General features: G+C 47.4%; 1 protein-coding gene across 1 annotated transcript in view; it reads right to left on the bottom strand.

Moving 5' to 3' along the window:
• The window catches only part of PRKG2 (protein kinase cGMP-dependent 2), a 58,481-nt gene that overhangs the window by 24,751 nt on the left and 20,338 nt on the right, over nt 1–13,392 (bottom strand). The window contains exons 6-9 of the mRNA XM_038759648.1: nt 9,334–9,411; nt 8,415–8,509; nt 5,127–5,195; nt 4,142–4,240 (exon numbers count right to left, since the gene is read on the bottom strand). Coding sequence (XP_038615576.1) covers nt 4,142–4,240; nt 5,127–5,195; nt 8,415–8,509; nt 9,334–9,411 — 341 coding nt within the window. The remainder of the gene's footprint in view (nt 1–4,141; nt 4,241–5,126; nt 5,196–8,414; nt 8,510–9,333; nt 9,412–13,392) is intronic.

Below are 13,392 nucleotides of genomic sequence, written 5' to 3'. Positions count from 1 at the left end.
TGTATATATGTTTGTCCAGATTTATTACTCTATTTTACTTGTCCGTATTTACTCTTCTATTTATTTTGTTAATGATGCACTTCTAGCTTTCCTTCTATTTATTCTGATAATAATAATAATAATAATAATGGCATTTATTAAGTGCTTACTATGTGCAAAGCACTGTTCTAAGCACTGGGGAGGTTACAAGGTGATCAGGTTGTCCCACGGGGGGCTCACAGTCAATCCCCATTTTACAGATGAGGGAACTGAGGCACAGAGAAGTTAAGTGACTTGTCCAAAGTCACACAGCTGACAAGTGGCGGAGCCGGGGCGACTTGACACCTGTCCACATGTTTTGTTTTGTTGTCTGTCTTCCCCTTCTAGACTGTGAGCCCGCTGTTGGGTAGGGACCGTCTTTATATGTCGCCAACTTGTACTTCCCAAGAGCTTAGTACAGTGCTCTGCACACAGTAAACGCTCAATAAATACGATTGAATGAATATATTCTGTCACTCCCCAGACAGCTCTGGAGATCTCTGGGCTCCAGCACCTACCAAACGCTCCCCTCTCCCCGCACCCGGAGCATGGAAAAGGCAGTGCCAAACAGCCCAGTTCGGGACAAGTGAGATTCATTCATTCATTCAATCGTATTTATTGAGCGCTTACTGTGTGCAGAGCAATGTACTAAGCACTTGAAGAACTCCTGGGAGGAGATTTCCACTCATCCATTAGGGGACTGTCACCCTGAAAGCCCTGAGGCCCAGCACTGTCTACAAAACTGAGGTCCAGAGAGGTGAAGTGACTGACCCAAGGTCACACAGCAAATCAGTGGTAGAACTTGGATTAGAACATGGTTGTCCTCGCCCCACAACGTCGTGCTCTTTCTAATAGAGAAGCAGCGTGGCTCAGTGGAAAGAGCCTGGGCTTTGGAGTCAGAGGTCATGGGTTCAAATTCCAGCTCTGCCAATTGTCAGCTGGGTGACTTTGGGCAAGTCACTTCACATCTCTGGGCCTCAGTTCCCTCATCTGTAAAATGGGGATTAAGACTGTGAGCCCCACGTGGGACAACTTGATCACCTTGTAACCTCCCCAGCGCTTAGAACAGTGCTTTGCACATAGTAAGCGCTTAACAAATACCATCATTATTATTACCCTATAAATGCGGGAGATAGAAAGACTTTCAGAGTTTGCTCCTTGGAAGTCTCAGATATCCGTGGCTACTCACTCACTCATTTATTCATTCATTCTATCGTATTTAAGCAGCGTGGCTCAGTGGAAAGAGCCTGGGCTTTGGAGTCAAAGGTCATGGGTTCAAATTCCAGCTCTGCCAATTGTCAGCTGGGTGACTTTGGGCAAGTCACTTCACATCTCTGGGCCTCATTTCCCTCATCTGGAAAATAGGGATGAAGACTGTGAGTCCCCCGTGGGACAACCTGATCACCTTGTAACCTCCCCAGCACTTAGAACAGTGCTTTGCACATAGTAAGTGCTTAAGAAATGTCATCATTATTATTATTATTATTAATGGGCCACACTGCTTCCCTATAGTTCTGATCCCATTAATAATAATAATGCTGGCATTTGTTAAGCACTTACTATGTGCACAGCACTGTTCCAAGCACTGGGGAGGATACAAGGCGATCAGGTTGTCCCATGTGGGGCTCACAGTCTTCATCCCCATTTTCCAGATGAGGGAAATGAGGCCCAGAGAAGTTAAGTGACTCACCCAAGGTCGCACAGCTGACAATTGGCAGAGCCCGGATTTGAACCCATGACCTCTGACTCCCAAGTCCAGTCTCTTTCCATTGAGCCACGCTGCTTCTCTATTTTGTCCATTCCACTGTACCCTCCCTTTCCTCTTCTTGGGTAAGGGCTACAGAGACAATCCCTCACTCCCCGTCCCATCACTCGGATTGTAGGATATTTAAGGAAGGACAGGGACCCACATGCCTGCTTGGGAAAAGCCGGGCTTATTTTCAAAATACTTTTAATGGATGGTTGTTAATAGGCCATGGTTATTAATAGGCCATGGCCATGGTTGTTAATTCTCCCCCTTTTATACTGTGAGCCCACTGTTGGGTAGGGACTGTCTCTATATGTTGCCAACTTGTACTTCCCAAGCGCTTAGTACAGTGCTCTGCACACAGAAAGTGCTCAATAAATACGATTGATTGATTGATTGATTGTTAAGGTGCACGCTCAGATGGACTTATCGCTCGGGGAGCAGAAGCTGGCTTGTTTGGCGTTAAGAAGAGGCACAGTCATTCGGAAGAAAGTGTTAAGTGGACAAGTGGAAACACTCCGATCATTCTCCCTAGGGAAACAACCAGTCAATTGTATGAATTTATTACTCTATTTATCTATTTATTTTACTTGTGCATATTTATTCAATTTATTTTATTTTGTTAATATGTTTTGTTTTGGTCTCTGTCTCCCCTTTCTAGGCTGTGAGCCCACTGTTGGGTAGGGACCGTTTCTATATGTTGCCAACTTGGACTTCTCAAGCGCTTAGTACAGTGCTCTGCACACAGTAAGTGCTCAGTAAATACGATTGAATGAATGAATGAATGAATAATAACTGGGGTATTCGTTAAGGGCTTACTACATCCCAAGCACTGTTCTAAACACCAGGTAGATAGAAGATAATCTGGTTTGACACAGTCCCTGTCCTACATGGTCCTCACAGTCTTAATCCCCATGTTACAGATGAGGAAACTGAGGCACAGAGCAGTGAAGTGACTTGCCCAAGGTCACACAGCAGATATGTGGTGGAGCAGGATTAGAACCCACATCCTCTGACCCAGGCCCGTGCTCTATCTACTAGTCCCCCCCGCTCATTGAGTACGCGCTCAATAAATACCCCTTATTGAGCAAGTGCTCAATAAATACTAATGAATGAATGAATGCTTCAGAATCCCATTATCCTTATTTCCTTCTCTCCAACCCAAACGCTGGTTAAGATGCCATGTTTGGGTCACTGCACTTACGTTTTCCAGGAGTTTTCCTGGTTTTCTGGGAGGCACACAACCTCGGCCTCTTCCAGAACGTGTCTACCAACTAATATATTGTCCTCCCCCGAGCGCTTCCTACAGTGCTTTGCACACAATGAGCGCTCAGTAAGTACCAGCAATTGATAAATTCTCCCTTCAATGGTGAAAATTCCAAACGTTTTTGAAATACCGTCTGAATTCAGAATACCATGATTGCCAAGTCCATTTTTAGACTCTCATGGAACTTTAATGTCAGGATAAAATAATTTATTTGAATCTAACACTTCTGCTAGAATCCAGCCCTGCAGTAGCATGATCTGTAGAGAAGAGAGTCGTATGATGCAGTAGAGAAGCAGCATGGAAGGTCTCAGGCCTGAGGGTCAGTGGACCTGGGTTCTAATTCTGGCTCCACCACATGCCTGCTGTGTGACCTTGGGCAAGATGCTCCACTTCTCTGTGCCTCAGTCCCCTCACCTGCATAATGGGGGTTCAATCCCTGTTCTCCCTTCTACTTAGACTATAAGCCCCATGTGGGACCTGACCATCTTGTGTCCAGCGCTCAGTACAGTGCTAGACACATAGCAAATGCTTAACAAATATCACAATTATTATTAATATTACTTAGACTGTGAGCCCCATGTAGGAAATGATAATCTTGTACCCACTCCAGCGCTCAGTGCAGTGCTCTGCACACAGTAAGCGCTCAGTAAATACGATTGAACGAACGATTGAATAATAATAATAATAATAATAATAATAATGGCATTTGTTAAGCGCTTACTATGTGCGGAGCACTGTTCTAAGCACTGGGGGGATACAAGGTGATCAAGTTGTCCCACGTGGGGCTCACAGTCTTAATCCCCATTTTACAGATGAGGGAACTGAGGCTCAGAGAAGTTAAGTGACTTGCCCAAGGTCACACAGCAGACATGTGGCGGAGCCGGGATTCAAACCCATGACCTCTGACTCCAAAGCCCGTGCTCTTTCCAATGAGCCACGCTGCTTCAATCAGCCACTCTGCTGATTGAATGAATAGTAAGCGCTCAACAAAGACCACAATTATTTAGATTATTATCTAGAACACAGTAATTCCGATTTCCGGCTTCCTCCTTCTAGATGAGCGGCCAGCAGAGAGGGAAGACTGAACGGGAGACTGCGACCCAACTTACTTGATGTGCCTTCTCTCGTCATCTCGGTCCAGGTCGGCTACGTACCCTTCCAGATACTTCTGCAGCTCCTCCAAGGTGCCCACTGTCTGGTTGAATGTCCTGAAAAAAAATCAACCCATCCATTCAGTGACATAGTAGACGTACATTCATACACACAATTAAAAACTAGTATTTCTTAATCCCTTATTAAGCACTGGGGTAGATATAATAATAACAATGGGATTTGTTAAGCACTATGACCTAGGCACTGTAAGAATAACTGTTACTATTTGTTAAGCACTGACTGTGTGCCAGGCACTGTACTAAGCGCTGGGGTGGATACAAGCAAATCAGGTTGGACAGAGTCCCTGTCCCATGTGGGACTCACAGTCTCAATCCCCGTGTTGGAGAAGCCGCGTGGCTCAGTGTTAAGAGCCCGGGCTTTGGAGTCAGAGGTCATGGGTTCAAATCCCAGCTCCGCCAATTGTCAGCTGTGTGACTTTGGGCAAGTCACTTCACTTCTCTGAGCCTCAGTCACCTTCATCTGTAAAATGGGGATTAAGACTGTGAACCCCAAGTGGGACAACCTGATCACCTTGTATCCTCCCCAGCGCTTAGAACAGTGCTTTGCACATAGTAAGCGCTTAACAAATGCCATCACTATTATTATTATTATTCAAATCCCAGCTCTGCCAATTGTCAGCTGCGTGACTTTGGGCAAGTCACTTCACTTCTCTGGGCCTGAGTTACCTCATCTGGAAAATGGGGATGAAGACCGTGAGCCCCTGTGGGACAACCTGATCACCTTGTAACCTTCCCAGCGCTTAGAACAGTGCTGTGCACATAGTAAGCGCTTAATAAATGCCATCATTATTATTATTATTTTACAGATGAGGTAATTGAGGCACAGCAAAGTGAAGTGACTTGCCCAAGGCCACACAGCAGAAGAGTGGCAGAGCCAGGATTAGAACCTAGGCCTGTGCTAAAATGAGGCTCTGGTACTCACTCGCGGTCTATGACCAGGCACGCCACACCATTTTCTTCTGCGATGATGTTAGCCGACCGGACGTCATCGCTGAGGAGGCAAACAGACAAAAATAAAAAATTTCCCCTATGCGAGGACTCCCCCTCCCGATGGGCGAGGCTGAAATCTCTTCAAAACCTGTCAAATGGCCACCCAAAACCTTGTGGCACACATAATAATAGTAATAATAATAATAATGATAACTGTGGTACTTGTTACATGTTTACTATGTGCCGGGCACTGTATTAAACTCCAGGGTGGATGCAAGCAAATCAGGTTGGACACGGTCCCTGTCCCACATGGGGATCACCGCCCCATTTTGCAGATGAGGTAATTGAGGCCCAGAGAAGTGAAGTGACTTTCCCGAGGTCACAGAGCAGACAGGCAGTGGAGCCAGGATTAGAACCCAGGTCCTTCTGACTCCGTGCTCATCCACTAGGCCACGTTTCTTCTCTTGTGGCCCCTGTTAAATACTTACTATGTGCCAAACACTGTCCTAAGCACGGGGGTACCTACAACACGATTGGGTTGGACACAGTCCCCTTCCCTCCTGGGACTGACAGTGTCTTATGTGTTTAATCTCCATTTCACAAATGAGGCAACTGAGGCACTGAGAATTTAAGTGATCTGCCTAAGGTCATAAAACAGGCAAGGGATGGAGCTGAATTAGAACCCGTAACTCCTGACTCCCAGTCCTGTGCTCTATCCATTAGATAGCGCATCCATCTACCCCCTCTTCTCAGTTGCCCCACTGCACCTCTCCTAATAATAATAATAATAATAATAATGGCATTTGTTAAGCACTTACTATGTGCAAAGCACTGTTCTAAGCTCTGATAACCCACTGAAGGTCATGGCGACCATATAAGGCAGAGGTGAAAATATCAACGCCTGTGCCTCCTTCCTAGATGCCCACCCCAAAATGCTAGGCTGCAGCCGAGGGTAAGGAGGAGGAGGAGGAAGATGAAAAGGAGGAGGAGAAGGAGAAAATGGAGGAGTGAGAAGAGGAAGAGAAGGGAGGAGAAAGAAGAGGGGGAGGGGGAGGAAGAGGGGGAGGAGGAGGAAGAGGGGGAGGAGGAGTAGAAAGGAGGAGGAAGAGGAGAAAGGGAAGGAGAAAGAAGAGGAGGACGAGAAGGAAGAGGTGAAAGAAGAGGAGCGAGAGGAGGAGGAGAAAGGTGAGGAGAGAGAGAGGAGAAGGAGAGGAGGAGGAAAGAGAGGAGGAGAAGGAGAAAATGGAGGAGGAGTGAGAAGAGGAAGAAAAGGGAGGTGAAAGAAGAGGGGGAGGAGGAGGAGCAGAAAGGAGGAGGAAGGGGAGAAAGGGAAGAAGAAAGAAGAGGAGGAGGAAGAGATGAAAGAAGACGAGTGGGAGGAGGAGGAGAGAGAGGAGGAGAGAGGAGGAGAAAGAAGAGGAGGAGGAAAGAGAGGAGGAGAAGGAGAAAACGGAGGAGGAGTGAGAAGAGGAAGAGAAGGGAGGAGAAAGAAGAGGGGGAGGAGAAGGAAGAGGAGCAGAAAGAAGGAGGAAGAGGAGAAAGGGAAGGAGAAAGAAGAGGAGGAGGAGGAGGAGGAGGAAGAGATGAAAGAAGACGAGTGGGAGGAGGAGAGAGAGAGGAGGAGAAAAAAGAGGAGAAAGAGGAGGAGGAAAGAGATGAGGAGAAGGAGAAAATGGAGGAGTGAGAAGAGGAAGAGAAGGGAGGCGAAAGAAGAGGGGGAGGAGGAGGAGCAGAAAGGAGGAGGAAGAGGAGAAAGGGAAGGAGAAAGAAGAGGAGGAGGAGAAGGAAGAGATGAAAGAAGAGGAGCGGGAGGAGGAGGAGAAAGGTGAGGAGGAGAGAGAGAGGAGAAGGAGAGAGAGGAGGAGAAAAAAAGAGGAGAAAGAAGAGGAGGAAAGAGAGGAGGAGAAGGAGAAAACGGAGGAGGAGTGAGAAGAGGAAGAGAAGGGAGGAGAAAGAAGAGGGGGAGAAGGAGGAAGAGGAGGAGGAGCAGAAAGGAGGAGGAAGAGGAGAAAAGGAAGGAGAAGAGGAGGAGGAGAAGGAAGAGATGAAAGAAGAGGAGTGGGAGGAGGAGGAGAAAGGTGAGGAGAAGGAGAGAGAGGAGGAGAAAAAAGAGGAGAAAGAGGAGGAGGAAAGAGAGGAGGAGAAGGAGAAAATGGAGGAGGAGTGAGAAGAGGAAGAGAAGGGAGGAGAAAGAAGAGGGGGAGGAGGAGCAGAAAGGAGGAGGAAGAGGAGAAAGGGAAGGAGAAGAGGAGGAGGAGAAGGAAGAGATTAAACAAGAGTGGGAGGAGGAGGAGAAAGGTCAGGAGGAGAGAGAGAGAAGAAGGAGAGAGAGGAGGAGAAAAAAGAGGAGAAAGAAGAGGAGGAGGAAAGAGAGGAGGAGAGAGAGGAGGAGGAGCAGGACAGAGGAAAAGGAGAAAGCTTAGCCAGCCATCACCACCATCTCTACAAGCAATCAATCACATTGGCAGATCACTCTACTAAGTGCTTGGGAGAGTACAACAGAACAGAGTCGGTAAACTCAAGCCCTGCCCACAGTAAGCTTACAGTCTAGAGGGGGAGATACAGAATATAAATAGATCAGATGATGATGATGATGGCATTTGTTAAGCACTTACTATGTGCGAAGCACTGGTCTAAGTGCTGGGGGATACAAGGTGGTCAGGTTGTCCCATGGGGGGGGGTCATAGTCTTAATCCCCATTTAACAGATGAGGGAACTGCGGCACAGAGAAGTTAAGTGACTTGCCTAAAGTCACACAGCTGACAAGTGGCAGAGTCAGGATTAGAACCCATTAACTCTGGCTCTCAAGCCCGGGCTCTTTCCACTGAGCCACGCTGCTTCTCATGACAGATATGTACATAATCAATGGTATTTATTGAGCGCTTACTGTGTCCAAAGCACTGTACTGAGCGCTTGGGAGAGTACAGTATAAAAGAGTCAGAAGACACGTGCCCTGCCCACAGCGAACTCATAGTCTAGAGACCTCCCACGGCCCAAGCGTCCCGATCAGGCCTTGTGGGTTCATTCATTCAATCGTATTTATTGAGCGCTTACTGGGCGCAGAGCACTGTACTAAGCGCTTGGGAAGTCCAAGTTGGCAACATATAGAGATGGTCCCAACCCAACAGCGGGCTCACAGTCTAGAAGGGGGCTTCATTGGAGGCGTTTCGGGGCATCCCAAAGAGCGTCACTGTCCCACCCACATCGGGACGTTGTGGTCACCTGGCCGCTTAAAGGCCGACCCACATTTGCGTCTGAAATCCAGAAACGTGGAGCTAACCTGATGAGCGCTTTCTCCCCAAAGTAATCACCCTTCTGCAGCACCTTAATCACTTGCGGTTGATCGTGGTCTTCCGTACTCTGAGTGACTTTCACCTGAGGGGTGCGAAAACACAGAAAAACCCCAAACCCCGACCCGACTAGGCCGCAGGTCAAGCTGTCCCTTCAAGAGCAGTAACAGGGTGACCCGAGCCTGGGGGAGAGGGGACTGAGAGAGTGACCCATGGTCCGATCAAGGCTGGTGTGGGGGTGGAGGAAGTAGACTGCAGTAATAATAATAATAATAATAATGGCATTTGTTAAGCGCTTACTATGTGCAAAGCACTGTTCTAAGCACTGGGGAGGTTATAATAATAATAATAATAATGGCATTTATTAAGCGCTTACTATGTGCAAAGCACTGTTCTAAGTGCTGGGGAGGATCAGGTTGTCCCCCGGGGGGCTCACAGTCTTCACCCCCATTTTACAGATGAGGTGACTGAGGCACAGAGAAGTTAAGTGACTTGCCCCAAGTCACACAGCTGACAGTTGGCGGAGCCGGGATCTGAACCCATGACCTCTGATTCCACAGCCCGGGCTCTTTCCACTGGGCCACGCTGCTCCTCTGGTGATCAGTTTGTCCCACGTGGGGCTCACGGTTTTAATCCCCATTTTACAGATGAGGGAACTGAGGCCTAGAGAAGTGAAGTGACTTGCCCAAAGTCACCCAGCTGACAGTTGGCGGAGTCGGGATTTGAACCCATGACCTCTGACTCCAAAGCCCGGGCTCCTTCCACTGAGCCAAGCTGCTTCTCAGGATAACTCGGCACCCAAGAACCGCTAGCTCACCCGGACCTCGCATCCCACCCACCTGCCCACCGGGGAAGTAATTAGTGCCGCAGGCTGCAGACCATGCTCAAATTGGCAATTTTCCATTTTACCTTTCCTTTGGCCAAGATGAAAAAGGTATTTCCTTCCTCCCCCTCTCGGATGATGAAGTCCCCTTGGTCATAGAATTCCTGGGGGAGAAGGATATGCAATTTGGTTTTATTGTTTTAATGGCATTTGTTAAGCGCTCACTTAGTGGCAAGAACCCAGGCTTGGGTGTCAGAGGTTGTGGGTTCCCATCCCAGCTCCACCACTTGTCAGCTGTGTGACTTTGGGCAAGTCACTTCACTTCTCTGGGCCTCAGTGACCTCATCTGGAAAATGGGGATCAATCAATCAATCAATCAATCGTATTTATTGAGCGCTTACTGTGTGCAGAGCACTGTGCTAAGCGCTTGGGAAGTACAAGTTGGCAACATATAGAGACAGTCCCTACCCAACAGTGGGCTCACAGTCTAAAAGGGGATGAAGACTATGAGCCCCTCGGGGGACAACCTGATGACCTTGTTATCTCCCCCAGTGCTTAGAACAGTGCTGGGCACATAGTAAGCACTTTACAAATACCATTATTATTATTATTATTATTATTAATAGGTCACACTGCTTCCCTAAATTTCTGATCCCATTAATAATAATAATAATAATAATGACATTTGTTAAGCACTTACTATGTGCAAAGCACTGTTCCAAGCACTGGGGAGGATACAAGGTGATCGGGTTGTCCCACGTGGGGCTCACAGTCTTAACCCCCATTTTACCCATGAGGTAACCGAGGCACAGAGAAGTAGAGTGACTTGTCCATGGTCACACAGCAGACAAGTGGTGGAGCAGGGATTAGAACCCAGGTCCTTCTGGCTCCCAGGCCTACGGTCTATCCATGAGGCCGCGCTGCTTATCACAACACCAGGTCCCTGTGTTTCTTATCCCTGGGGTCAATCAATCAATCACTTTTCTGAGCGCTTACTGTGTGCAGGGCACTGTACTAAGCCCTTGGGGGAGTACAGCGCAACAATATAACAGACACATTCCCTGCCCACGACGAGCTTACAGTCTACAGGGTCTCTAGAAAAGGAATGGTCACTATGGATGGTCAGTAACACTCTCCTCTGGGCATTTGGGGTTGAAAACTTGCTTGAAACTAGATTCCACCCACAGACGAGAGGCCTACAGGAGACAAAACCAAAAATCATCATCATCATCATCAATCGTATTTATTGAGCGCTTACTGTGTGCAGAGCACTGTACTAAGCGCTTGGGAAGTACAAGTTGGCAACATATAGAGACAGTCCCTACCCAACAGTGGGCTCACAGTCTAAAAGGGGGAGACAGAGAACAAAACCAAACATACTAACAAAATAAAATAAATAGAATAGATATGTACAAGTAAAATAAATAAATAGTGTAATAAATATGTACAAACATATATACATATATACAGGTGCTGTGGGGAGGGGAAGGAGGTAAGATGGGGCCGATGGAGAGGGGGACGAGGGGGAGAGGAAGGAAGGGGCTCAGTCTGGGAAGGCCTCCTGGAGGAGGTGAGCTCTCAGTAGGGCCTTGAAGGGAGGAAGAGAGAGAGCTTGGCGGATGGGCAGAGGGATTGGGGGCATTCCAGGCCCGGGGGATGACGTGGGCCGGGGGTCGATGGCGGGACAGGCGAGAACGAGGCCTAACGGTGAGGAGATTAGCGGCGGAGGAGCGGAGGGTGTGGGCTGCGATGGAGAAGGAGAGAAGGGAGGTGAGGGAGGAGGGGGCGAGGGGATGGACAGCCTTGAAGCCCAGGGTGAGGAGTTTCTGCCTGATGCGCAGATTGATTGGTAGCCACTGGAGATTTTTGAGGAGGGGAGTAACATGCCCAGAGTGTTTCTGGACAAAGATAATCTGGGCAGCAGCATGAAGTATGGATTGAAGTGGGGAGAGACACGAGGATGGGAGATCAGTGGGAAGGCTGATGCAGTAGTCCAGACGGGATAGGATGAGAGCTTGAATGAGCAGGGTAGCGGTATGGATGGAGAGGAAAGGGCGGCCATCATCATCACCCATAACTCAGAGGGGGGATTGTACTGTGCATCTACTGTATGCAAAGCTCTGAACTCTGCCCAAACTATGTGGTAGAGCACTGTACTGGACCCCTCCATGTGCAACGGCCCATACTCGACTAGAAGCAGCGTGGCTTAGTGGAAAGTGCACAGGCTTGGGAGTCAGGGGTCGTGGGTTCTAATCCAGGCTCCTCCACTTGTCAGCTTTGTGACTCTGGGCAAATCCCTTAACAATAATAATAATAATAATAATGGCATTTATTAAGCACTTACTATGTGCAAAGCACTGTTCTAAGCGCTGGGGAGGTTACAAAGTGATCAGGTTGTCCCACAGGGGGCTCACAGCCTTAATCCCCATTTTACAGATGCGGTAACTGAGGCCCAGAGAAGTTAAGTGACTTGCCCAAAGTCACACAGCTGACAATTGGCGGAGCGGAATATGAACCCACAACCTGTGACTCCAAAGCCCAGGCTCTTTCCACAGAGCCATGCTGCTCTCTGGGCCTCAGTTACCTCATCTGGAAAATGGGGATGAAGACTGTGAGCCCCACGTGGGATGACCAGATAACTGTATCTACCCCAGCGCTTAGAACAGTACTTGGCACATAGTAAGCGCTTAACAAACACCATCATTATCACTAGACACATACTGTATGCAGAGCATTGAACTAGGCTCCTATTGTGGTCAGGGCACTAGACTAAATGGTTACTGTGTTCAGTTATATTCTGGGAGTCAATCAATCAATCAATCAATTGTATTTATTGAGCGCTTACTGTGTGCAGAGCACTGTACTAAGCGCTTGGGAAGTCCAAGTTGGCAACATATAGAGACAGTCCCTACCCAACAGTGGGATCACAGTCTAGAAGGGGAAGGGGGACACAGAGTATGAGCAGAGAACTGTACTAGGTGACCCTACAGTGGACGCCCATGACTCTACAGTGGACACCCAGTACAGTACTCTGCTCACGGTGGATGCTCAGAATAGATGCCTATAACTGTTTTATTATTATTATTATTATCATTAATAGTAATAATAACAATAATTGTTCAGTGCTTACTACGTGCCAAGCACGGTACTAAGCTCTAGGGTAGATACAATAATTATTATATAAGAAAATCAGATCCCCGCTGGGGTTCACAGTCTGAGTAGCGGGGAAATGGGTATTGAATCCCCATTTATCAGATGAGGGAACTGAGGCCCAGAGAGGATAAGGGAGTTGGGATTAGAACCCAGGTCATTCTCATTCCCAGGCCCGTGCTTTTTCCATTAGGCCACACTAGTGCGGAAAAATCAATCGTATTTATTGAGCGCTTACTGTGTGCAGAGCACTGAACAAAGCACCTGCCGTGGGCCACTCACTGTATCACTCACTACAAACTATATGCATGTTCGTACAGATTTATTACTCTATTTTACTTGCACATATTTACTATTCTATTTATTTTGTTAATGATGTGCATCTAGCTTTACTCCTGTTTATCCGTTTTGTTGTCCATCTCCCTCTTCTAGACTGTGAGCCCGTTGTTGGGTAGAGACCGTCTCTATATATTGCCAACTTGTACTTCCCAAGCGCTTAGTACAGTGCTCTGCACACAGTAAGTGCTCAATAAAAGCGACTGAATGAATGAATGAATATCTTGCCCCTATGGGAAGTAGAGTCCCTTATTCTGCCCTAGGAAACATGCACTGGATGTACGACACAGACTCTGCTCCTCAAGCAGACACAAATTGCAAGCATATAATGAGCAAAAGAGTAAGAGCATAGATATCAATGATAAAAATGCAAGGATCACATTGCAAGTAGCCATTTAATACTTAATAATTCAATTCAATTCAATTCAGTCGTATTTATTGAGCGCGTACTGTGTGCAGAGCACTGTATTAAGTGCTTGGGAAGTCCAAGTTGGCAACACAGAGAGATGGTCCCTACCCAACAGCGGGCTCACAGTCTAGAAGGGGGAGACAGACAACAAAACAGAACCTATTCGCAAAATAAAATAAATAGAATAAATATGTACAAATAAAATAGAGTAATGAGTGCCTCCCGCCCTCCCCATTAATACTTAATTTAA

Source organism: Tachyglossus aculeatus, chromosome 17 (assembly GCF_015852505.1).
Source record: "Tachyglossus aculeatus isolate mTacAcu1 chromosome 17, mTacAcu1.pri, whole genome shotgun sequence".
Classification (NCBI taxonomy): Eukaryota; Metazoa; Chordata; class Mammalia; order Monotremata; family Tachyglossidae; genus Tachyglossus; species Tachyglossus aculeatus.
The sequence above is the reverse complement of the archived record's forward strand: the minus strand, read 5'-3'. Positions and strand labels throughout refer to the sequence as shown.